Consider the following 25,460-nt stretch of genomic DNA (forward strand, 5'->3'; position numbering starts at 1 on the left):
TGCCCACGCATGACTACCACTGTGCCCACAAGCTTAAGCTCACTGCCTTAGGGTCTGATCAACTCAGGGGAGGAGATGCACTGAAATGTGAGAATCAGTTTTAGCTGAATCTGTATGCGGAGAAAGGCCAGCAGGGAAGCTGATAGAGAAAGAGAGGGAAGTGAAGTGTATTTCATGGGATAGCATTTTGTCCTCCTTTCTAGGAGACTCTGGATTTAAATAGTGTCTTTCAAGGTTGTGCGTGATATTGTAATTTATCATTGTACCCAACCGGGCAAAAGAAGTTCCCATGCGGAAAAGATAAAGTATTTTCAAAGTCACAGATGGGGCAAAATGAACAGTTAACAAATTAAAGAAAAAGACAGACACCTTACAGGCACCTCCTCTTCATTTTGTAGCTTTAGTGTATGTCCTGCATATTTTCATCACTGTGGCCAGTAAACGGAAAGGCCAGACATAAAAGTTTGGGATATTTGAAATAGCGTTATGTTAACTGTGTATTAGGATAGTTGGAGGGTTTATGTTTTGTGTATGGAATTGCGGCTTATTATATCATATATTTTTACTTTTGGATTACTATATTGGGTAGCCACCAGAGGTTGAACATAAACATACTTGTGTTTTAAAATGGTTGCACTTTTTCCTCAGGATTCCAGTGTGTCAGAAACCAAATAAAGCTTATTTATATAGTCTCTCTGCCTCTTCAACTGCCACACAATTTTAATGTGGTAGGGGAAGCTGACAGATGTTGGGCTGAAGTTATTTAGTTCTTGTTTACACAGCGGGCCCTCCAAAACATAATTGTGAGCGCAACGTTTCTGCATGACTGGTAAAGCTATTGGGGTTAGCCGTTTCTGCTATTAACCCGGTGGCCATACGTACTGAAAGAACCCAGTAATGTTTTCAGTGTCTGTAAATACAAAACTCCTATCTCTGCTGAAGTCTTTATACTGGAAATTACTGGAAGCATTTTTTTTTCTTTTTCTTTTTTTTTTTTTTTCCTTCTTCGTATCAGCACGGTCAACTGTCCAACAACGATGCCATTTTATTCATTGGCTCTACTGCTAGAACAGCCTCTACTTTTGGTTATTTAAAAAGCGAGACTTGAAACGGTCTGACCAGTGTAATGTTCTGTGAAAACCGTGATCTGGGGGACGAACACCGCGCCTAATAATCCTGAAATTATTCGATCGTTCAGTACGTTGCACTGTGCATTAAAGGAAATTTAGTCAAGTCATCACCGTATGGAGGATGACGTTCGTGGATGACGCTCATCTCATTGACGGTTTTAATAAAGGACTATCATCTGTAAAAAAATCGTCTGACCCTCACAATGGCACGGTTACTTCATTACTTCCTGCTTTGTCATGCAATTTTGGAAAATACTAGTTCATGACTCATTGATATTTGGAACAACACATATATGCATCATCTTGTTTTTAACTTTTTCTTATTGTCTGGTAATATCGGGAGTTGGTTGAGCCGTCCTATCTTTGTTTAGTCATTTACACGTGGGGTATAAATCACTTTTTTTTTTGAGTCATTTCCAGATCACTTGGAGTGCTTGGAGTTTTTGTCTGAGTCACCGTGTTATCATTGTGGTCATGTCAACAGCTGATCTTAATGTGAGAATTTTATTTCATTAAAGTGAAAAATTCTTATAATGTCATTTCAAAACATCTCAAGACTGAACACGGATAATAAGAAATGTACATAACTGATAAAAGTGTTACAGTTTGTATTCTTTTTAATAAATCGCCATGGCATGTCAGCATGGGGTTGAGATGAAAGGACAGGTGGCAGATATTCATGCGTCTTATTTATTCATGAAGCAGATGCTTCCTGAGATTCTCAGCCTTAGTTGTAAATGTTTTTCCGTCCGACAGAGAGACTGTGTTTTCAGAAATTTGAATAATGTTGCGATGACCTCGCCCACAGTGTTATATGAATGTTATGCGGTAGTTGGGTGTGCTCCAGCAACAATTCTCTAGCTCTTGAAGGACCAGTTTTGGGACTTTACAGATTACCTCCTTTGTCTCTCTGCAGTGTACAAGGGCTTCTGTGAGCTTTTGAGCAGAGGCTGTAACTCAAACTACTAGAGAGGAACAGCTTGTATATGCTTCCTGGTCAGTAGATACTCGGCACACCCAAGTTAGCTGGCTGTATGGGTTAAACATAGATGGGGGAAAGGTGCTTATACGTATGTCTTGTTTTTGGAATCATATCCATTGTGTCTTTAGGCACCATTGAGATGTCATGAATAATGTGCAGTGTGGAAAGTCCTGAGGTTGCTGTCTATTGATGACAGTACAGGAAATGATTGTATTCCTTTTATAGACAAAATGCACATAAGGAGCTGAGCGGTTATTCATTCCCAGGGTTTTTAATATGTAATTTCCCAAAAAAATGATATTGCAGTACCTGTGTGATGTCGTAATTTAAGTAAGCAATGCTTGTAAGCGTTATTAGAATGTGTATTTTCCACGTCTCCCCGTGTGTTCCATGTGGTCTCTGTGAGTCATGAGTTTTCCGACATTGTCCCGGAGGAGGCCGTGAGACATTCCCGGCCTGGAGGAGGGATTCGGGAGCGTAAATCTCTCGGAGAACAGAAACGCCACAGTGTTCTTTTAGCGCTCTACAGGCCGGGCGAAGGGCTAGCCATCTAAGGAAAAACGTGCCATTTGTAGGATCCGAGTAGCTATCTTTCATGTAAGTTGTAAGTCGTAACTTGAGTTCTATTTTGTAATTCATGTTGTAAGTGTCTCGGTGGGAAATTAATTTAGTTTTGTTCTTGTCATTGTGTTAATTGGGTTTCAATGGACGTAAACTTATGAATTCCATTGCTGTGGATTTTGTTTGTGAAGATGGTTGTGTTTGAAATATCCAAGTGCGTCTCTAGTCATGTCAGGAGGTTTTATGTTTGCATAATTTACTGGGAAACGTACTGATCTCAGATACCAATTTTTTTTAAGTTCATTTTTTTGAATAGAAACTAAAGTGTATATGGGCTGTTGGAAGAAGTATCGCACCATTGCATTTAACTGAAGTGAAGCAGGTATACTCGGTGAGTACAGGATGAAGAGGATGAGGAAGACGAGGCTTAGCTCCTGAATTGAAGGAGAGAGCGGAGCAGAGCAGGAGTCTACAGGCAGGACATAATGTTTACACCAGAAACCATATGCAGTGAATGAGGTGAACAGGTAAAGGAGATGAAGGAAAAGGTAAAGAAAAGGGGGGTGAGGTGGCGTGGGGGGGGGGGGGGGGGTTGGTGCTGGGTCTAGGGGAACCAAACTGAAGGTCAGGGTCTCATCTCCATCCGGGTGATTCAGTGAGAGAGAACAGCGCTGATCTTGGATGAAGGTCCAGAGTTGGAATGGTGCTCTGAGTCATGTGCATGCCTGAGGTCTACGCTGTGATTTAGTTTGGAATGCGCATGTTATGCCGCGGGTGACTTAGTCCGATGTTGGATGTTGTAGATCGTCAGGTATGTGACGTCCACTGGCATTCCATTCTGAAAATACTGCAATTGCCACATGCCTTTCTAAGTATAGCCCTGTAAAATAATAACAAAAAAAATGCATGTTATTCATTTGACAAACCCAACATATAAGTGGGAAGCAAATATTGTGCTTGGAACCTGTTTCTCTTGAGTAGATCAGCAAGAATCCTGTCCCTGAATTGTGTCAGAAACGGAAGAGTTTGTGCTTGTGCCTATTTGTTTCTGAGCAGTTACTAGTTTAGTTGACTGTCAGCTACTGCAAAAGAAAGCCTGGCATTTGACCAGTTATTGGAAAAAATGGTGTATAATCCACTTTGTGAATTATTTATCTTATATGCTTTTGCGTTGACATCATGAGTCACTTTGTTAAATTTGTCTTATTTCTGTTGCTAAGCCTAATGTTTATTTTATATTTGTCTTCAGCTGTAGAGAGTAGACTTCCACTTATCTGCTGTGTCGGCAATGCTCAATTCAGCTGCTTTGGCTTGATGAAGTTTTATGGAAATTATGTTTTCGCGCTTTTGAAAGTTATCTTTATACGGAACAACTACATATTTATACTCGAGTGGGGAAACGAATTCCACACATTTCAAGACAAAAATCTGTTCTGCTGTATTTTAAACTAAGGTTTGTGGTCATTGTCTGCACAGCTTTGTCACGGGTGATCTGTTTTCTCTTTCTTTTCTTCTCCCTCTTCTTCTTTAAGCATGCCCATCTCTGGACTGCAGTGAAATCACTTTTAGAATGCTTGCATTGCATTGTGGGTCCTGTTCTTAACCTAACCTTCTCTCCTCACGTAACCATTCATCAAACACTTTTTCTCTCACTGTCCTGGTCCTTCCATTAGGGGGCGCTCTTTCATCAGTCATTATATGTCTCCTTCGGGAATTTCTAGAAGGTCAAGGTTGTTTAAGAAGGCGGGGTCAATAGCCGAAGATCCTTCGCCAACCTCCAGCAGGTCTGTAAATCATTCTATTGCTTTTTGTTCATACTGCACCTTTAACCCTTTTGCAGTCTAATCTCAATACATCATTTTTAATTCTTGCTCAAGTTCCTTCTTCAATTCATAAAACATTTTAAAATATTACAGGTGTGTGGTGATCAAGTTTTGTAAATTATCTGAATAATAATCTGGCGATATTAGATTATGGCCTGTCATACAATAATAGTTCATGGTCACACAAAACACTTTAGACCCTTGTACCTTGTTGGGACATGAATGTTTTAGTTGTTTCTAGGAGGGCAGATTAGCATTTCCTTCCCTGATGTGGCTTTTAAGAGCTCTCTCCCTTTCACAGTTGAAAGGCTTTCGTGAAAAAAGAAAAAAAAACAGTCCATCAGTTCTTACCCTGATATTGTCATCTTGGCAGAATGTCTCTACTTTAGCACAAAGTGCCAACTTTAAACATCTCTGTGATTTTTGCTGAGCTTGGAGTACCTCCAGATCTCACCCTGTTAAATCATTAAATCAAAAGCCTATTGATACAGAAATGTGAACATTTCATGATTCTAAGAAGACATTCAAATTCTTCTTTATTGAACAAAATGGATCAAAGGAAGCTGTTAAGTCTCCTGGCAAACAAAATAAGAAAAAAACAAAAAAACAAACAGTTGAACAAATTTAAGCAGCATTTGCCAACTGAAATCAAAATGGTATGAATTTAAAAAAGTAGTAGTACTGTCTTAAAGTGTTAATAAACACTTTGAACCAGATGGAATTGGTGCCTATTTAAAAAAAAAAATAAAATAAAATAAATGAGGTATTAGCCTGCATTTTTACTGACTATAATTTTTATAGCTGTTTCAGTCACTCATTTCAATCCAGTCACACAGCTGATTTTATCTTGTATTATAAATACAAATGGATATAAATTAGCTTGCCTCTCTAGTCCCTCTGGGCTGGTTGTATATCTAATATTCCTAATATTCCAGTGGTAGATGCCTGTTTGTATCATCATAGAGACATTTCATCACAGTGATATTATTTCTGTCGTAGCCTGAGCGTATGTAGCCCTTTTTCTTAATGTTGAAGTGCAGCAAAGCTGTAAGATTATCCTTGGAATAAGCAGTCCAGTACAAAACATTCCAGCTGTCTAGTACAATGTCAGTCACACGCACATGCACTCACACGGACGCACAGTCATGAGCACGCGCACACACACACGGACACACACAAACGCGGACACACCCGGGCACACATGCAGAAACACAAGCTCGCAGTGACACACTCGGCTAAGGGCCCATTGTATGCAGGAGGGCCATTTGATTGACAGGGCTGACAGGAAACACTGTTGTCTGGAGACACGGAGCTGCAGCCGCTGCCCCGTCTCTGCCTTGGCTGTGTCTCACTCTCTCTCTCTCTCTTTCTGTTTGTGTGTGTGTGCGCGCATCTGTGTGTGTGTGTGTGTGTGTGTGTGTGTGTTTTCGCCTCTTGTTCACAGCTCGTCTCCCACAGACTTCGCTCCCCCAGAGAACCAGTCCCGACCGCTCTCCCAGCAGCAGCAGGAGCAGCAGCAGGAGCAGGAGAAGTCTGAGGAGAAGAGTGTCTTCAAGTGAGTACCCTCTACCAGGGGGCTTGTGGGGCTAGTTTGGGCTACTGTGAAGAGTACTGATTGGGCGTGTAGCAATTAACTACGAAAATAAGGAGGTTAGACCAGCGTGACCACGTTTTGGTCCCCCAAATGGCTGGAGAGCGATTACATTTTAAGCTGTTGAGTTTACCTGGAGGGCAGTGGTCCGTTCTCCTGAAGCAGACTGGCAGTCAGCACCTAATCCTGATTGTGAGTTAACGCAGCGCTGATAACATTACTTGTCATCTTGTTCTGTCCGTTGGGCGGGACTGCAAAGCTTGGAGCACTTCAAAAGTCACCATGTCTTGAAAACTGCTCATCATTTCCTGTAGACTACCCTAATCAATAGATAAAATTACTTCTTTCTATTTCTTTAAAAAAAAATTCGTTTTACCTAATGTTAACTGAGCTTTTAAATATTACTTTAAATTTACATTTTAGCTCCTCTCTTTTATATATTGGTCTATTCTGTTTTTTTTTCTTCTGCTGCCTGTTAACAGCTTGTTACCTTTAAAAAAACAAGCTGGATTTCAGCCTTTCTGTTTCACTGATAGCTGTTTCCTTCTCTCTTCTGTTCCCTCATAACGTTTGGCTGGAATCCTAATCTCTTTCCTTGCTGTTCTGCCTTCCAACATTCCTGTCTGCTTCAAAACTCTTGCCTTTTACAGACTGCACCAAACCGACGCCGTTTGGTAAGTAACAACAGCCAAGAAATGTGGCTTTTGGAGGTGCTACAGTGTTAAATCATCATGAAAGCTAGTCATTTTGGGTGTGAGTGAAAGACGAGCGATTCAAACACCAAACCACTCGCACGGTAATCACTGTGATAACAAGGAATAGATCACTTCAACCTGTTCAGCTGCGCACAGCTCACAGGGGTGATTGCAATTAATCAGCTCTGTTCGATTTAGTTTAGTCTGGAATCAGTAGAAAATCTGAAAATGTGGAACCTAAACTCCACAGTTAATTAAGTGCAGTTTTCTCTCTCTGATCTCAATCTTTTCTGTACACTGCTGTTCACATACACTGTGCTCTTACCCGCCCTACCTTCTATTCCATTGCTTATTTCTCTTTCCTATCTGACATAAGAAGAGTGTTGGGAAGTTTGCTTTCATTCATGTACAAAAACAGGTGGTTGCCCACAGCTGGTTTTAACCGCTCGCCTTTAGGGCTGATGGTACACAATGGATGTTTAGCACTGGCATCCCGTGAAAATGATTTCCTCTGTGTAAAAACAAATTGTCTGTCTGCAGCCCAGAGATGTGTAATGTAAATATGGACAAGCCGGTTCTGAGGAAGTTTGAGTAAGTATGGAGCAGCGGCTCGTACACGGGTGCGAATTCCCTGCATGGCGTCGAGGAAACTGGGGCTATCGTTGCTTCTGGGGCTGGGAGCCTTGTGCCTTGTGGTGTCTGACTGGTGGATGGACTTAATTTGAGATTTGCACGTTGTCGTTACCCGAGTGGGATCGGATGCACATGCGCAACACCCCGTGTCTGTTTGATCTGTCCTTGAGAAGTAACGAGCCAATGCATGGGTTGCGTTTCAAAGAACCCACTGTACATTGTGAGTTCCAGACCCTGAGACTGAAGTGAATTTGGAAATGAAATGTATTTTTTTCTTCTTTTTTTTTTTTTTTTTGCATAGCATTGAACGTTTATGGAGAAAGAATACATGTTAAGGATAAACTGAGGGAAGGAAACTCTACAGCAAATACTAGGTGTACATATATCTTAGACTAAAATGACATTCATAACTTTAATTTTATCTGCAGTACCCTTGTATTTATTTCATTTATAAAATGGCACGGTTTGTACTTGGCGTGCCAGACTGCATGTACTACTAGATTTATTCAATCAAGGATAACCGTTAGGATCATCATGTTTATCAGGCTACATTATAATGGAGGTTTTTTTTAAGGAGAATAGGATAAATTATATTTTATTATTTTACATTTATCCAATATATCTTTGTAACACTAGTTTTGAACAGTGCAGCCTGACCTTCAAGCTGCCGTCAGTCTAGCATACATAATCTACTTGGTATCACTCATTAAAGAAATCATTAAACTGTTAAAAAAAAGTGCATGGCAGGAAATATAATCAGTAATTATTTAGAATGTACCTTAAAAAAATCCCCAAAAAATCAAAAACCTTTTAATAGAGTTATCCATATTTTTGCAGTGCTCGGAATGAGGCAGCAAAGAAGATGCATGTGTATTCTAACCTGTTACTGTCAAACGTGCTCTTTTTGAGAACAACCATCACTGTTAAAAAGTGTGTGTGTGTGTGTTATTTATTAATCGCCATTTCAACAGATGCAGACCAGTTCATACTCCCATCATCACACTGCAATGTTTTATGTCTGGCTTTTTTGAGATGCTGGGGCTTTTCTTTTGTCCAATCACAATTGTTTCCAACGATGAAATTAAATCGGCTGGTTTTGGGTGAGTGCTATGGAGATGGGCTTGGCTTCTTTGCTGGTGAGAGCTCGACGTGGGGAAAACTTGCTTTTGTGGTGGGGCTGCGATGTGTGTTATGCTGTGGGGCAGTGGGTGATTGTGAACGTGAGCTTCATGGCTGTATACTGTGTTACCACAAATGTACACTACCCTCAAATGGATGGTCTACACTTAAAGAGGGTTTTCTGAGGTAAAGTCTGTGGTGATTATTCACAGGAATATGGTAATGAATAATGGTCTGTTTAATGGGAAAGGCATCATCTTTGAGTGTATTTCCCTTAGGATTGTAAGTATGCAATCAATCACTGTCATGAAAACAAAAATCAGCTTCACTGTCACATACAGCAAATGAATGCTTTGAAGAGTGGGTTTTTTGGAATATTTTTTCAAAATTCTAAGTCAGTGTTCTAGAACGTCATTGTTCTCAGTAACCAGTAGCGGTCGTTCCGTCAGCATTAGAATGTTCACTGAAGAACATTCTAATCACGTATTTGTGATCTTGTGATCTTGACCTTTTAGAGGGTTAAATTCTGCAAGCGGGGGCTTTGACGATTCCTTCTTGGGGCTGTCGGGCTTGGGTTAAGGTTTTCGACGGCGTTTTTGTCGTCGCGCTGAAGGTGGGGGTGTGTGTGGCGTAGCGTCCGCTCGCGTCTCACCCCGCGCCTGTGCCACCTTCCCTTCCCGCAGAGGCACCTTCCTGCGCAACCTGGCCGCCACCCAGTGGGAGAACAGGAAGAGGCGGTCCTACCACAGAGCCCAGTCCGAGGACCGACCGGCCGAGGAGGAGGGTGTCCCCTCAGAACCTAAAGCGCGCTCCCCCACGGAGACTGGTGCTGGCGACGACCCTGAGGAGCAGCCCGCCCCCCGGTGTGAGTTAGACTCTCCCGTACAGTACATTTACACTGACCCTGCCGTACATTTACACTGACCCTGCTGTACAGTTACACTGACACTGCTGTACATTTACACTGACCCTGCTGTACATTTACACTGACCCTGCCGTACATTTACACTGACCCTGCCGTACAGTTACACTGACCCTGCCGTACAGTTACACTGACCCTGCCGTACAGTTACACTGACCCTGCCGTACATTTACACTGACCCTGCCGTACAGTTACACTGACCCTGCCGTACAGTTACACTGACCCTGCCGTACAGTTACACTGACCCTGCTGTACATTTACACTGACCCTGCTGTACATTTACACTGACCCTGCCGTACATTTACACTGACCCTGCCGTACATTTACACTGACTCTGCTGTACATTTACACTGACCCTGCTAAACATTTACACTGACCCTGCCGTGCATTTACACTGACCCTGCCCTACAGTTACACTGACACTGCTCTACATTTACACTGACACTGCTCTACATTTACACTGACCCTGCTGTACATTTACACTGACCCTGCTGTACAGTACATTTACATACTGACCCTGCTCTACATTTACACTGACCCTGCCGTACATTTACACTGACTCTGCTGTACATTTACACTGACCCTGCCCTACAGTTAAACTGACACTGCTGTACATTTACACTGACCCTGCCGTACAGTTACACTGACACTGCTGTACAGTTACACTGACCCTGCTGTACATTTACACTGACCCTGCCGTACATTTACACTGACCCTGCTGTACATTTATACTGACCCTGCTCTACATTTACACTGACCCTGCCGTACATTTACACTGACTCTGCTGTACATTTACACTGACCCTGCCCTACAGTTAAACTGACACTGCTGTACATTTACACTGACCCTGCCGTACAGTTACACTGACACTGCTGTACAGTTACACTGACACTGCTGTACATTTACACTGACCCTGCCGTACATTTACACTGACCCTGCCGTACATTTACACTGACCCTGCCCTACAGTTACACTGACACTGCTGTACATTTACACTGACCCTGCCGTACATTTACACTGACCCTGCCGTACATATACACTGACTCTGCTAAACATTTACACTGACCCTGCCGTTCATTTACACTGACCCTGCCGTACATTTACACTGACTCTGCTGTACATTTACACTGACCCTGCCCTACAGTTACACTGACACTGCTGTACATTTACACTGACCCTGCCGTACAGTACATTTACATACTGACCCTGCTGTACTGAGTACTGAAAAGCACTGTTATCCATCATGGCAAACCAGCCAAACTGGCAGGTTAGTTGGTAAATTCTGTGATTTATTCCCGTTTGACCTCTTTTAAAAAACAGCCACTCCCTCAAATCTCACCCACGGTACAACCAAAGTCCTCAGCATAATTTGCAGCTACAGCATGCTGTAATAAAGCGATGGAGTGATTTTTTTGTTTCACAATTACAGTACGTCTCTTCTTACTGACAAACTTACTGTTTTGTATCTACAGAATGGTATGTTGCCCACTTCCTGTCCGATTTTGTGTATAGCATTGAGGAAGTGGCACAGAGACAGTCGGGTTGTGATTTAGATTGAAGATTAGATTTCCCATGATGCTTCCTGGCCTCCTTGTGGCTCAGGAAGCTGGGCTGTGATCTGCAGAGAATACATTTCAGTTGCAGCCACAGAGATGTAAACGAATGATAAAGGCTGGAAACTGTGGCACAAAGGCCCATGAAAAAAGTCTTTTTGGCAAAGGAGGGGAGAGTAGGGACAAGAACATTTGCATAGTTATGAAAGAATGTTTTTTTTTTTTGGAGGGGGCGGCGGTGCGTGGTGGTGGGGCAGAACTCTTGCCCATATTCAGTTCAGGTCCATTTAGAATGATTGCCGGTTATTTAAAAAACCAACAAATCACGTTGCTTGACTCGAGAGCCTTGTGGAAATTGCATTATCAGTGCAGTGGTTGATGTTGCATTAACTCAAAAAGTGCCAAATATTCTTCCATATAATGTCTCTCTCTCTCTCTCTCTCTCTCTCTCTCTCTGTCTCTAAAACACACAATCTGACAAAGTAGTTACGGTTTTATTAGTTTTCTGAATGTTTGATTATTGCTGGTTTAAATACGAGTTAGCCTGCAGCTAGCTGCGTCTGACGCAGTTTCTCGCCGACGGCAGCAGCGCTGTGTGGCCCAGCGCTGGGCGAGCTCCGTGGGGCTGTGGACGTGATCGCCATTCTCTGTGTTTTTCGGTGTTTCTGTCGCAGGGAGCCGGTTGTCTGGGAAACGGGAGCCCCTCGTTCAGGAAGCAAACCGCGAAGACCCCAGCCCCTCCCCCAGCCCCTCCCCCAGCACCCTGGAGCCGACGGAAGACGGACAGGCGGCTCAAAATGAAGCAGGCAAGAGACTGGACCCCGACTATTTTCTTCTCTTTCTCCTTCTCCATCTCTCGTTCTCTCTCCTTTTTCAGTTTTCCCTGGATCAGGACTATACAAATGTGTTGTCATTACAGATCCTTGGTTGAATAATGCCTGACGTTGAATTGAGGTGCTACGCCGGGTGCTTTTAAGTGAAACTCAAGACATTTAGCTGAGGTCAAATGCAAACTATTTGACATTATAAATTGGTATATGCTAGGAATGTAAAATTCAAGCTATAAATATGAGAAATTATTTCATGGTCACATTTCAACACTGACCATGCAACAGAGCAGCAGAATATACTAACATTTGTCATGACAGCAAATAATGACAGAATGAATAGAAGTGAATAATAAATAATAATAAAAAGGCCGATCTGCATGCATCACATACTGGTTTTATTGAATGGGGAAAAATCGAATGGAAGGAAAATTTAAATCAAAACTCCGCCGCCACCGTTTTCATCCTGTAGTTATGATCCGCGGGATAAGATCTCGCTCCGGTGGCCGACCGCCAAATGACTCCGCCCTAAACGAGGCCGTTTGCCCAGGGGGGGGACTGCAGATTTGTTTAAATTGAGCAAATAACTGACGTGTTTAGAGAAGGAGATGTGGGTGCTTTCCTTCTCCTGTTTTGATCTGCCCAACAATTAAGTCAGTCTGCAGCGGTTGGTTCGCTCCTGTAGGCAGCCGCTCCGCGCTGCTCGCTAGGCTTTCAGGATGGTTCTTTGCGGAAACACAGAGGTTTGCTCCAATGCTGCGCATTTCAAAGGTAACGTCCGTTCGTTCGCTCTGATAGTTATTATTATTTTCGTTCTGTGTGCGTATGCCTGCTTTTCGATTGCCAGCCTGGTTTCAGACTTATGGCGTCGTTTCCTTGGTTTTATGGGAACTTGTTGTTTTAATGTAGATACCGAGAGAGCATATTTTTGAATGCTACTCACTGTGAATGTGGATGTGTTTTTGGAAATCTTTGCATGCTCAGACTCGATACGTTATGCATGTCACAGAGGCACTAAAGAAAATACTGTATTACAGAGCAGACTGAAATGTTTTATTTGGAGTGGAAATATTTTATTTATGTATTCAAGTGATGCTGCGTCAGAGTTGGTGGAATGTAGACATCAGGTGGTGGCAGAATGTGTTTCACCAGGAGACACCCATCATAAGTTAAAATGGGTTTTATTTTGAAAGATTTCATGCTCAGCTCAATAGTATGTGAACTTGGGTGCCGGTCTTGCATTAAATATGCAAAAATGAGATATGGACCGCTCTTTCATAAAATATTTTTATATTGTATATCTTTTATCTGGACCAACGTTTTGGGCAAAATGCCCTTTTTCAATGTGTCAAAAGTAGCACATACTACTATTTTTACACGCTGAAGAAGGGCATTTGGCCTGAAACGTTTGTGCAAGTAAAAGATATGTAATAATATATAATGGAAGTACGGTCCTTATTTCATTTTTCCAAGTCTATATATAGTCATTGCATATTGAGTCTGGCCAGGTAGACCCCGGGGGTCCACGCACACACACCTGTTGAAATCCCAGGTGTTTCAGGGTCCTCTCCTTCGGCAGGTGGAGGACTGCAGAGGCGTGGCAGCGCGACGGAGCAGCACAGGACTCTGTCCAACGACAGGAAGTTCATGATGGACATGCTGTACTCCAAGAACTCGCCGGAGGTCCTTCAGGGCCCGGGGCCGGAGGAGGGCCCGGGGGACGACGGGGCGGAGAGCCCGGGGGACGCCGCGCCCTGGGAGGGGCCGGGCGTGGCGGACCGCCTCTCCAGCCTGCGGGCGCGGCCGGCGGCGCCGCCCGGCGAGGACGGGGCCCTGCGGGCGGAGCTGGAGGGCCTGGGGGGCACGGCGCAGGCAGCCCGCCAGCGGCTGGCCGAGGAGCAGCAGGTTAGCAGGCTGCGCCCGCAGTACAGCATCGACGCGGAGACCCACTCCCGCAGCCTGGAGAAGACCATGATGACGCCGCTGTCCAAGGTCAGCAGCCAGACCTCCTGGGACCGGCTGCCGCCCAGCTCCAGCTCCCTCAAGATCAAGGACCTGGACTTCTCCGACCTGCTGGAGGAAGAGGACATCGACGTCCTGGACATGGACTCCTTTGGCTCGGGCATGCACAACGGGGGCGCTATATCCCCTCCTCCGCCCATAGCAGGCCTTGGAGCCTCTCCCCCACCCCCTCCTCCTCTTCCTCCTCCTCCTCCAGGAGGTCCTGGACTGGGTCCTCCTGCTCCTCCTCCTCCTCCTCCCCCTCCCCTACCATGTGGAGTTCCTCCACCCCCTCCACCTCCACCAGGAATGGGAATCCCTCCACCCCCACCCTCCCAGTCCCCTGATCCAGCTTTCACCAAAAAGAGGAAGACGGTCAAACTGTTCTGGAAGGAGCTCAAGCAGCCTGACAGCCCCAGGAAATGCAAGTTTGGCCGCGGCACGGTTTGGGCAACTCTGGACAAAGTAACCGTGGACACAGCCAAACTGGAGCACCTGTTTGAGTCAAAGGCCAAAGAGCTTCCTGCTGCCAAGGTAACTCATTTTTGTCTACCAAAAATGTCCATAACCAATTCATTATATGAGTGAGGTTCTTTCTGTGGTTTGTTCCAGAGCATTACATTGTGCCGAAACAATGTTTCTGGACAGCATGGTAACTGTAAAGCTGAAAATTAGAATTACCTAGCCTATGTTTTGGGGAGAACTGGAGCTGGAGAAGTATGTCTGTATTTGTTTATGTCAGCAGTGTTGAGTGGTGCTGTACTGTCCCCTACAGAAAGGACCAGAAGTGAAGAAGTCTGAGATTCATGTCCTGGATTCCAAGAGGAGCAATGCGATTAACATCGGGATGACTGTGCTACCTGCGGTCCACGTCATTAAAGCTGCCATCCTCAATTTCGATGAATTTGCCATTAGCAAAGAAGGCATTGAGGTAGGAATAATGCTCTCAGGTTATAGGGAGCAAGACTCCCAGTCTCTTTGTACAAGCTGTATTGCATTATCTATCGTGGAAAATAAACATGTCACAGCAAAAGGTTACTAAAAAAAATCCTCCCTCCATTTTTCTGTGAATAAATTGGCCGAGTGTACGTGATGTCACAGGACAGTCGACACAGTGACAGCATTGTGTACCCGTCTCCCTCTGGGACAGAAAATCCTGACCATGACGCCCACTGAGGAGGAGAAGCAGAAGATCCAGGAGGCGCAGTTGGCCAATCCGGACGTGCCCCTGGGGACGGCAGAGCAGTTCCTCCTGACCCTGGCCTCCATTAGCGGCCTGACCGCCAGGCTGCAGCTCTGGGCCTTCAAACTCAACTACGAAACCACGGAGAAGGTCAGCGACTCACAATCAGACCGAACCATCAGGCAGTGCAGCAAAGGGGAGATTTGCCGTTTCCTGGAAAATATTATTGTGAATACCACCATTAGTGCTTGAATACACAATTTATCACCCACTATGCCATGTTTGATGAACTAGGCTTGCTCCATTTTAAGTGATATTTGTAATTGATTTTCTCTGTCTGGATGCAACAAAAATAAATCATGAAATTCTTTATTTAATTGAGTATTTCTGAACATCTAATTGTGTACTGCTGAGAATATTTATAAACATAATTTAATATACATTTCTACATAATAATAATTATTTGTATTATTTATTTATTCGGATAGGACTGATAAAGTAATAGGGGAATGTACCAAAGTAACCAAATCTGACTTCTATATTTGAGGATAGTTGCAATGTCAAACTGCTCCAGTAGAGGCAACCTTGAGCGACGCAGCCAACGACGGTTCAGCATGTGAGCTACTCATTGACCCCCAATATCTCTGTGTTTGCTCTTGTCTTTATTTTTTAGGAGATTGCTGAGCCTCTGTTTGATTTGAAGCTGGGAATGGAACAACTTGCCAAGAACAAGACGTTCAGGCGCGTCCTCGCAACTCTCTTGGCCATCGGAAACTTCTTGAACGGCACCAATGTGAGCAGCTCTCCTGGTGTATTATTATTATTGGCATGTTCATTCTGTTCAGCATTCTGGTACAAAGTTAAGTCTTTATGTCATTCTCTATCAAATAACAGAACAGTTCTTCTTAGAAAGCATCCACGGAACGTCAATAAATTTAGATTTTTAACCGAATTTAGTGGCAAAAAATTGGCCCTGCATTTTCATCCAAAAACACGCTATGCGTAGTAAACTGTCAGTAGCATGCTACAGTTGAATGACTATATCGACTCTGACCAAAAAAAAATGCACTAACATCATCGAAAGCTACTGACCTATTTGTTCTCGTGCTGGTGAGTCATGAAATATTGGAAAATATTGGCGTTCTGTATATTCTGTTTAGGTTGAACGAGTCCAGTGTTTGAATCATGGTGACACTTTCACCGATTGTCTATCCGACAGGCGAAGGGCTTTGAGCTGAGTTACCTGGAGAAGGTGATTGAGGTGAAGGACACAGTGCACAGGCAGTCTCTTCTGCATCACGCCTGCAACTTCGTGGTGGATAAGTACCCGGACACGTCCGACATCTACTCTGAGATCCCGGCCATCACCCGCTCCGCTAAGGTGAGCCCTTGTGTCGTGAGTTATCCCTGAGTTAATGGATGCCATCGTTGATATGATTCTGCACTTGATATCGTTCGTAAAGTTATTTATTTCTCTAAGTATGGGACGTAAATTAGAACATGAGACAAGGACATGTTTATAAATGTACTTGCTCCCAGCCAATCACATTCTCCCTGAGAAATTGACTTCCTCGTTGCAGACACGAATATTGGGGCTGGTGAATATTGAAAAGAACTACCAGGCCTTGATATGTGATGCAATGAATAAATATTATAAGTGCATATGATGTTTACAGTACATAGTATGTAATTAAAATCAGCACAGGATACTGTATCAGTTAGTTGCTTTCTGTTTTGGTTCCAACAGTCATCTATAACTGATATAGGGTACTGGTCTATGTTTCTAAAACATACGTTAAAAAAGGATTGGAAAAGTCAAATGCTGTTCCAGTTGTGTTTGGCTCCCAATTACCCAAGCTATGGCACAGCAGTATTCTCTGTACACCAAACAATTGACACCCACACCAGTGTTTTTTATTACTGGAAACCATAATTCCCATGAATAAATAAAATACATTATAATATAACAGATGTTTATTTTATATTTGTGTTAATGTGAGACTTGTGTGAATCCTGTACTTAATCTCTAATTCTGCCTGGGAATTCTTCATAACAGTTCATTTATTTAAAAAGTCCTCGCTGTGTTTTTTCGCTTCAGGTGGAGTTTGAACAGCTGTCAGACAACCTGGTGCAGCTGGAGAGGAGGTGCAAAGCATCGTGGGATAGCCTGAAGGTGATGGCCAAACATGAGACGAAGGTGCTTCTGAAGAACAAGATGACGGAGTTTCTGAAGGACTGCACGGAGAGGATCATCATTCTCAAAGTGGTGCACAGGCGCATTATCAACAGGTGACCTCTTGCGCTGACCTCTCTCCCCTCCTCGTGAAATGTCTTCCGCTGTTGAGTCTCCTTATCTCTTCGCTTCCTGCGTTTCCTGCGTTTACCTCGGCAGTCTCAGTTGTCAGTTTGTAATTAGAGGTAATGGCCAGTCGAGTTCTTTGAAGGGAGGAGTGTTTCAAAGGGATAATTCACTTTCCGGAGTTGTTTTTCAAATAGTGCTTTGGTGTATTTAGTGTATGTGTTTGACTGACCAAGACCAAGTTTTTATGTGCAATGTGAAGATGCTTTCTGACAACCCTGTTGGCTTTCCATGGGGATGGCATCTTGAATTACATCAATTCAGGAAGCTGTGTGTATCAGCCTGAGAATCTGTGAAGAAAATGCATGAACATAAAGAACTGCATATACAAGTAATACGACTGCCATCACCGTGACCTGAATCACCGTTCCTTATAGTGACTCTTGGGCTATGTTCAGGTGGAGTGCTGTGACCTCACAGGAACGTTTGTTTTTTTTTTTTTGTTTTTTTTTTTGACAGGTTCCACTCCTTCCTGCTGTTCCTCGGCCAGCCCTCCTACTCCGTGCGGGACACGAAGATCACCCAGTTTTGCAAGATCATCAGCGAGTTCGCTCTGGAGTACCGCACCGCGAGGGAGAGGGTCCTGACGCAGAAGCGCAAACGGGCGGCGCACCGCGAGCGGACCAAGACGCGCGGGAAGCTGATCACTGAGGTGAGAGCGAGAGAGAGAGAGCTAACCAGCGGCTCTGTGTATGTGTGTGCGTGCGTGTGCATCAGTGTGTGTGTGTGTGTCTGTGTGTGTGTCTGTGTGTCTGTGTGTGTGTGTGCGCGTGTCTGTGTCTGTGTGTGTGTGTGTGCGCATGTCTGTGTCTGTGTCTGTGTCTGTGTGTGTGTGTGTGTGTGTGTGTGTGTGTGTGTGTGTGTGTGTGTGTGTGTGTGTGTGTGTGTGTGTGTGTGTGTGTGTGTGTGTGTCTGTGTCTGTGTCTGTGTCTGTGTCTGTGTCTGTGTCTGTGTCTGTGTCTGTGTCTGTGTCTGTGTCTGTGTCTGTGTCTGTGTGTGTGTGTGTGTGTGTGTGTGCCGGGTGCTGTACTGAACCACCACTCACTACAGGGCCGTGTCCCCTCTAAATGAGCCTTTTTACTTTGAGGAACATGTACTGTGTACTTACATTACATTACAGTACATTTATTTAGTAGACGCTTTTATTCAAAGTGACGTACAAAAGTGCATATCATCATCATTGAACAACTACAAAACACAGTCGATAAGGTACAATACTTATTTCGTACAGCTATTTATAGCCAAGAAGTACTATTACATTGCAGTCATAAATCCACGGTTTATAAAGAACAGTGAATTTCGCCCCTTTCTGAAGATCTCATGAAGGCTATATATGGGTAGATATCAGTCTGTGTGGAAGCTGAGTTCCCCCCCCCTTTTTTTGTCGATTTCTCAGACGGAGAAGTTCTCTGGTGCCGTGCCACCGCAGCCCCAGGAGAGCACGTCGCCCGTCTCCACGGTAACGGAGCCCGAACCCTCCCAGGAGGAGCACGAGAACATGAAGAACATGCTGACCGCCAACACGGACGGCAGCGGCAGCGGCGGTGGCGGCGGTATCCGGCGCTGCCGGGCTGTCAGAAGTAAGGGTCCCGCTGGCCAAAACCCGGGCCGCTTCCCGGCTCGCCCCTCAGGCAGCGTGCGTTTGGCTCCTCGCTCTTTCTGACAGTCGCCAGATCGTTCTGACCCGCGGAGAAATGTGGCTCGGCTGCGGACCCCCTGCTGCCGACGCAGTGTTCTGGAGCTGCTGTCGACAGTGTTGTTTTATATTTTTTTTAAAACTATCTGGATTAATTGAGGGGAAGGTTTTACTGCATTTAGCGTAAGAGCTGTACTTTGCTTGGTGAAACTGTTTTTTGTGTGATGCTGTTTGAGGTCAGTTGTTCTGTTTGTTTTGTTTTTTTTTTGGTTTTTTGGGGCAGTGCTGTGTTCAGACAGCATGTACGTGATTTCTTTTTTAATATGCCGCTCTTCATATTTTGCCAGGTTTAGGCCAAGTCAGCCCATCCAGTATGACGCTAGCCAAGGAGGAGAGCCAAAACTCACAGGACGACGCCACGGATGAAATCTTAGCCCACTTGGTGAAGTGTGTCGCGCAGAACCCCACCGAGAGACAGTCCAGTCCAAAAACACGCAAACGCTCGCGCCTGAATAGGAAGTCCTGTAAGTACTGTGACAAAAAGGTCTGCACACTACCGCCCCCCTCTGCCCAAAGTTCACCACCACCCTTCCAGACATTTTCACCTAAGAATTCATCTCCATTGACTTGATTGGATTTGATTCCAATGGAATACCAGACACATACTGTATCTATTAATGTATTTCTGTTTGATCAGATAAGCCAGTTTTAAAATGGAAGTGGTTCTACATGAAGCAGGCATAGGCCTTTGCATTGAATGACCTGTTGGCTAGGAACACTGGCAGCTGGGGACTTAAGATTTATGCTTCCGTCATCATGTTTCTAGCACTGGCTTGGTCAATCTTTATTGTTATCATGCAGTTATTCATATATTTCTTCTTGGATATGGTCTGTTTCAACCATTATCGGATCACACATTCTGCTGAAGTTACAAACATTAGAACATGCTGAAGATAAGCTTTTTACAAAAAAAAAAAAAAAACAACAACTGAAAACTTCGAAAGCAAGTCCAGTAACAATTTCCCAACATTATTCTTCTTTCAGCTACGCACAGTGCTTTAGATTACATTATCGCAACCAGGCAGCATATCTCCCCGCAGTTTCTCCCGTTATTGTCGGTAATAGTGGGGGTGGTTTCCTTCCTGTCTACCGGGAGCAGTAGATCTGGATCGGACGGGAGAAAGGTGTTGGTGGTGAATGCCAGCCGGCTATGCGGCTCTTCACCAGACATTAATAACCCAGCTCTGTGCACTGACTGCCGTTTCCTTTTCGAATGCCACCCAGACAATAACATTTTCTTTGTGAATTTCGGGTTCCTGACCATCAGATAGCTCAAAGTAATTTCTTACACTGGGCTTCGGTGGGGAAACTGCCATACGTGTTTGCTCAAGTCTCCCAACCCCAGGCATCACTTTATCCCTGTGTCATAAGGCTTAGTGACTTTTATATCAGTGACGCTGGCCGTCTCTCTGGTCTGTTGAAGTAGTTGGTGATTGTCCCCCACAGTGTCCTTTTCTCTCTCTCGCTCTCTGTCTCTCTCTCTCTTTGTCTTTCACTTGCTCTCTCAAACATGCGCACGCATGCATGCATACACACAGACAACACAGACTTTTGATTTTAGTGAGCTTTAGACTACAAGCTCATGAACCTGTGCTTGCATTGTTGTGATTTTTGTTGTTGTAGTTTATGTATATGTGGTGGTGTGTGTGTTACATTTCAGTGCGGATTGTGGTTATGTAGGTTATGTATATGTGGTGATGTGTGTGTGTGTGTGTGTGTGTGTGTGTGTTATGTTCCAGTGCAGATTGTGGTTATGTAGGTTATGTATATCTGGTGATGTGTGTGTGTGTTATGTTCCAGTACAGATTGTGGCGATGTAGGTCATGTATATGTGGTGATGTGTGTGTGTGTGTGTGTTATGTTCCAGTGCGGAGGACCCTGAAGAGTGGGCTGAGCTCGGACATGGTGCAGGCCCTGGGACTGAGCAAAGACAGTGAGCAGCTGTGAGCAGAGGCCCATTTGCACTGAGAATAGAGGAGTGATCAGCTGGGGAGAGTCCTCTGGAAAACGGCACCACAGGAACACAGGGAGGAGGAGGAGGAGGGTAATTGTGTGACAATTTTGCTTAGGGAATGGGTACTGAGAAACGCTTCAAGAAGGGCCGAAAATAACTCTCCAGGTGGACAGCGGACGAACCACAAGTGCTTCAGTCTGACAAAAGGTGCTGGAAGGCAACTGTAAGCAAAAGTGAGCTTCCTCTGGCCCAAGATGGGGACAGAAGAAGCTGAATATCTGAAAGTATGTTTTGAGTGGCGCAAGCTAGACACATATTTTCAGTTCCAAAGTGTATAGATGAGTTGATGTTACATACTTTTAAGCTATGATGTTGAAAGTTTTAAGTGGGAAAATGTTGTACAGATGTAAGTATTTTTGATTATATTGACTTGATAATATTATGTTTTAAGCATTCTGGGTTAACTTATGTTGACAATTCTTGAAACAGACTGTAGAGAGGAGTCCCCACCACAGTCCATGTTGGATTTTGTTCGAATCGGCACTGGATTAACTGTTGCTGCATTACGAATTTGGTTGTTACTTTTGGGGTTTTGTTCCTCACCGGAGTTTTATATGGCTTCAATCATCCTCAAAACATTTAAACTGTTTAGCTGCAATGTCAGTTAGCGGCACTGTGTAAGCACATTTAAGAACAAACTGAAAAAGGGGTATGTCAGAACCTTAACTCACAGTGTTCGGCCATTTTACGTTGTCCCATTAAGTTTTGAAGCAAAATTCAAACGAAACTAATCCGATCGAGGTCACCGTGACCTCCATCACGCAGTTTATTTCTAAGAAACCTAACTCTGACGGTGCCTTATTTTATTTTATTTCACCTTTATTTCACCAGGCAAGAATTAAGAACAAATTCTTATTTACAATGGCGGCCTGGCAAGCGACAAAAGCCACTTAAGGGAAGGGGAGGTGGGCTCACAGTATGTGCCATGTGGACTGTTTAAATTTAAACCTGAAAACACAACAATTAGTCCCTAAAATGACAATGTTGAATTTGTGTATTGTGAAGGAAATTATACATCTGTGGTGTGGATGTTGCTTTTTTGCACTGGGGGGAGTGTTAGGTGTGGTAATATTTGTTTATTGATAATTACTTGTATGTCACATCAAATGTACTCCCTTCTTTAAATTAGTATTCTTTATGTGCGAGATCACTAAAGGTTTGTTTTGCTCTGAATATTGTGTTTACATGATGAATGTATCAGTGTAGATATGTTCCATTGTTAGAAACTCCTCTCTACCACGGTCTTATGAGGCACATTAACAGAAGTACTATTTGTCTGCTGAATGCTATTTTACCTTGCTGTATTTGTTTTAATCCATGAGATGCTGAAGTTTTGCTGTTCATGTGGAAACTAATGTAAAATGTATACATGCAAGACCCATATGCCTTCAATGACTGATGTATCAGTAAGTAATAAAAAAAATGCAATGTCTTTCAAAATAAACATTTTCACAGATTTGAATAAGCTTTGTGAGAGTTCATGATTTTTATTTTGAATCTAATCCATTGATACTAAACTGAGGGAAGTAAGGCGACTGAACTTGACTATACATTCAAACTTATTTTTTCGGTCATTTATTTTTAATGGTACTGCAGTAATGATCCTGATGGTTTGTTTACAAAAGTCAGAATAATTCTGTTGTGATATTGTGATACGAATAGCCTACATTTATATTTCCGTTTTGTCCACAAGGTGGTGTGCGCGTATATTTAGTTCATGGTACACCAGTACAGAGGGAACGTGTTCGGCTAGTTAGTTACAGCACGAACCTGCAAATGTCCAGTCTTCGATTCAAGTCTTACATAGTAAACGGTACTCGAGTCCAGATCTTATGTAGCCTGTAGTTCCATGTGACTGTCCCGTCATCTGGTGGTTGAAGAGCATCTCAGATATCATCAGGGTTGTAAAAATCCAGAATTACGAGTGAATCCCACTGTGTTAGATGTCTAATAACCCCTATAAACGTATATGTTTGTCATTTCTATTTCTATCCAGTTAACCTGAAAGAATGAGTGTTGAATACAAGCCGGTTTCCCACAAAGACAAGTTTAACCTAATCCGTGAACACACCAAACCATTTTTACTTGGTTAGCTGGTTTACAGTACCTCACCAAAAATAACACGTATTTATAGGAAACTATCCCTTTAAATCAGTGAAGTAAGTAAAGCGTGTTTTAAATCCAAGCCTCAATCTATGCGAGGGCTGATGTCACGGAAATGTAGTAGCTCTTTAATAAAAAATCTTTGTTCTCCCTTGGGAGCCGTCACGTGTTGAGATACGCCACAGCGATACCTCCGCTCTCGTCCAGGCAGAGGTGTTTGTACTACGCGCCGGTGACTGGTCACCCGCTGTCCTTACGCTCCTCCGTCAGATGTATAAAGGAGAAGGCAACATGACAGTCCGTTGATTGTGCCAAGAAGATGCTCGTCACTCTGTTGCTGGCGTTGTCTACAGCCAGCGGAGCTGTAGCTGACCTTTACGTGACTGAGACATCACCTCGCACAGAACGCGCCGTAGCCGTTGCGCCGGTGCCATCCCCCACAGCGTCTCATCATCTTCCCGAAGAGCGCAGTGATGCTGGGATAGCCTTAGCTCGATCCGCGGACTCATATGAGTCAGCTGCGACCACTGATCGCGGCGAATCGTCTCACCACGGTGGAGGATACAAAATTGTTCAGTGGGAATGGAGCTACGTACAGACACCTTATATTATCGCCATATGGATCCTGGTGGCCAGTGTCGCGAAAATACGTAAGTGGTAAAATTCCATTTTGTATTTTAGAACAAACTTGTGGACATGGTGGGAAACGCATCAGGTTGTTGTCTAATCCTTTTATCCACGAGTTGGAGTTGCAATATTACTGCACACATGTTTATCCCACACAAGTGTTATCACTTACTCCTGTATTACTGCTGAAAGGTGATTTTTTTATACTATCAAAATGGCTATACAATGAAAATATATATTTTTTTCACTGAAAGAGTTAACCATGGTGATCACTGAATATCGCTGAGCAGCTTTGAACGAACACGGAGTAATTAGTCAAAACCTGTGCGTTTCTTGTGTTTATTATTTCAGAACGACTGTCACTGCATTAACGATGAACACTGCGTAAAAACTGTCATAATTGGTTAAATTTAGATGCCTAAAGTTCAACAAAGACCGAAATACTGTAAGATTTCAGGAATCCCCTCCACCAGAAATAATGCTGGTTTTATTGCATTGTTTACATTCTGTAAGTACTTCTACCATCGGTGTTTAAAATAGACGAGGATTATGATCTATAGAAAGACGTTTAGCGTTTTGTAATATTTTTTAAACAATATTTTTTTGGTGCTGGCTTGTGATGTAAAAGCCACATGACATAAACATTGGTCCAAAGTCTCTTCTGACACCTGAAGCCTCGGATTAGCTTCTGCCATCTATCAATGTGACCACTTACACTTTAGCATCAAGTCCTGGTCCACCATGTTACATGACCTTGGAACAGACGTGTCTTTTATGTTCGTGTTGATTCACATGAGGTTGGGCTTCAAACAGCAAACTCTAAACGTGCTAATGGAACATTTTTTAAATAATGGATCGCTTGTTATAACCATGTTTGCAAATGACGAAACAGTCTAGCTATTTCCTGAGCTTGATTTGTTGCAGGAACAAGCTCACACAAAAATGCACCATTGCGGTCAGTATTCAGGAAGCCAAAGCTTGTATCCTTCATGGCAGCTTTCTTACAATCAGATATTTACAGTAGACATGGAATCAATTCAAATTCAAACTGATCATCTGTTTCAGGGATACCTTATTCCCTTCCTGAATTATCTTGTGATTGTATAATTTTGTGAGACTGTGTTCTCTCCTCTTTGCCTGATCTCCGTATGCTCTGTGTGAGTCTCAGTGTGCTCTGTGCCTGAGTCTCTGTGTGCTCTGTGTCTGAGTCTGTTTGCTCTGTGTCTGAGTCTCTATTCTGTCTGAGTCTATGTGTCTGAGTCTCAGTGTGCTCTGTGTCTGAGTCTTGGGATTCTTTGTGTCTGAGTCTCAGTGTGCTCTGTGTCTGAGTCTTGGGATGCTTTGTGTCTGAGTCTCTGTGTCTGAGTCTCAGTGTGCTCTGTGTCTGAGTCTTGGGATTCTTTGTGTCTGAGTCTCAGTGTGCTTTGTGTCTGAGTCTCTATTCTGTCAGAGTCTTGGCATTCTTTGTGTCTGAGTCTCCATGTTCTCTCCTTTGCCAGTGAGTCTCAGTGATGTCTGTTCTGTGTTTGACCGCCAATATTCAGTCACTGTTAAATGTCACCGTTGTTTCCTCTGTGCCTGAGTATCAGCTTAAATATCTCAGTTTAAATATGGCCTGTGTCTCAGTGTTGTCTCCTATCC

At 43.6% G+C, this 25,460-nt stretch overlaps 2 protein-coding genes across 3 annotated transcripts in view; both read left to right on the top strand.

Annotated features, from left to right (window-relative positions):
* fhod1 (formin homology 2 domain containing 1) overlaps positions 1–22,555 on the top strand; it is a 49,265-nt gene extending 26,710 nt beyond the window's left edge. Inside the window, exons 11-26 of the mRNA XM_035395433.1 lie at positions 4,347–4,457; positions 5,941–6,051; positions 6,738–6,761; positions 7,323–7,373; positions 9,218–9,399; positions 11,684–11,815; positions 13,416–14,371; positions 14,613–14,768; positions 14,988–15,170; positions 15,694–15,813; positions 16,240–16,401; positions 17,119–17,309; positions 17,839–18,031; positions 18,776–18,959; positions 19,363–19,539; positions 20,943–22,555. Of these exons, the coding sequence (XP_035251324.1) occupies positions 4,347–4,457; positions 5,941–6,051; positions 6,738–6,761; positions 7,323–7,373; positions 9,218–9,399; positions 11,684–11,815; positions 13,416–14,371; positions 14,613–14,768; positions 14,988–15,170; positions 15,694–15,813; positions 16,240–16,401; positions 17,119–17,309; positions 17,839–18,031; positions 18,776–18,959; positions 19,363–19,539; positions 20,943–21,022 (3,013 nt within the window). The 3' untranslated portion in view covers positions 21,023–22,555. The remainder of the gene's footprint in view (positions 1–4,346; positions 4,458–5,940; positions 6,052–6,737; positions 6,762–7,322; positions 7,374–9,217; positions 9,400–11,683; positions 11,816–13,415; positions 14,372–14,612; positions 14,769–14,987; positions 15,171–15,693; positions 15,814–16,239; positions 16,402–17,118; positions 17,310–17,838; positions 18,032–18,775; positions 18,960–19,362; positions 19,540–20,942) is intronic.
* Positions 22,556–23,345: 790 nt separating this feature from the next.
* The window catches only part of slc9a5 (solute carrier family 9 member A5), a 28,496-nt gene continuing 26,381 nt past the window's right edge, over positions 23,346–25,460 (top strand). The window contains exon 1 of one of the 2 annotated variants that reach the window (XM_035396285.1): positions 23,346–23,842. In XM_035396285.1, the coding sequence (XP_035252176.1) occupies positions 23,512–23,842 (331 nt within the window). In that variant the 5' untranslated portion in view covers positions 23,346–23,511. The remainder of the gene's footprint in view (positions 23,843–25,460) is intronic. The other variant, XM_035396286.1, reaches the window with a different exon arrangement.

This window comes from Anguilla anguilla, chromosome 16 (genome assembly GCF_013347855.1).
Source record: "Anguilla anguilla isolate fAngAng1 chromosome 16, fAngAng1.pri, whole genome shotgun sequence".
In the NCBI taxonomy this organism is placed as follows: domain Eukaryota; kingdom Metazoa; phylum Chordata; class Actinopteri; order Anguilliformes; family Anguillidae; genus Anguilla; species Anguilla anguilla.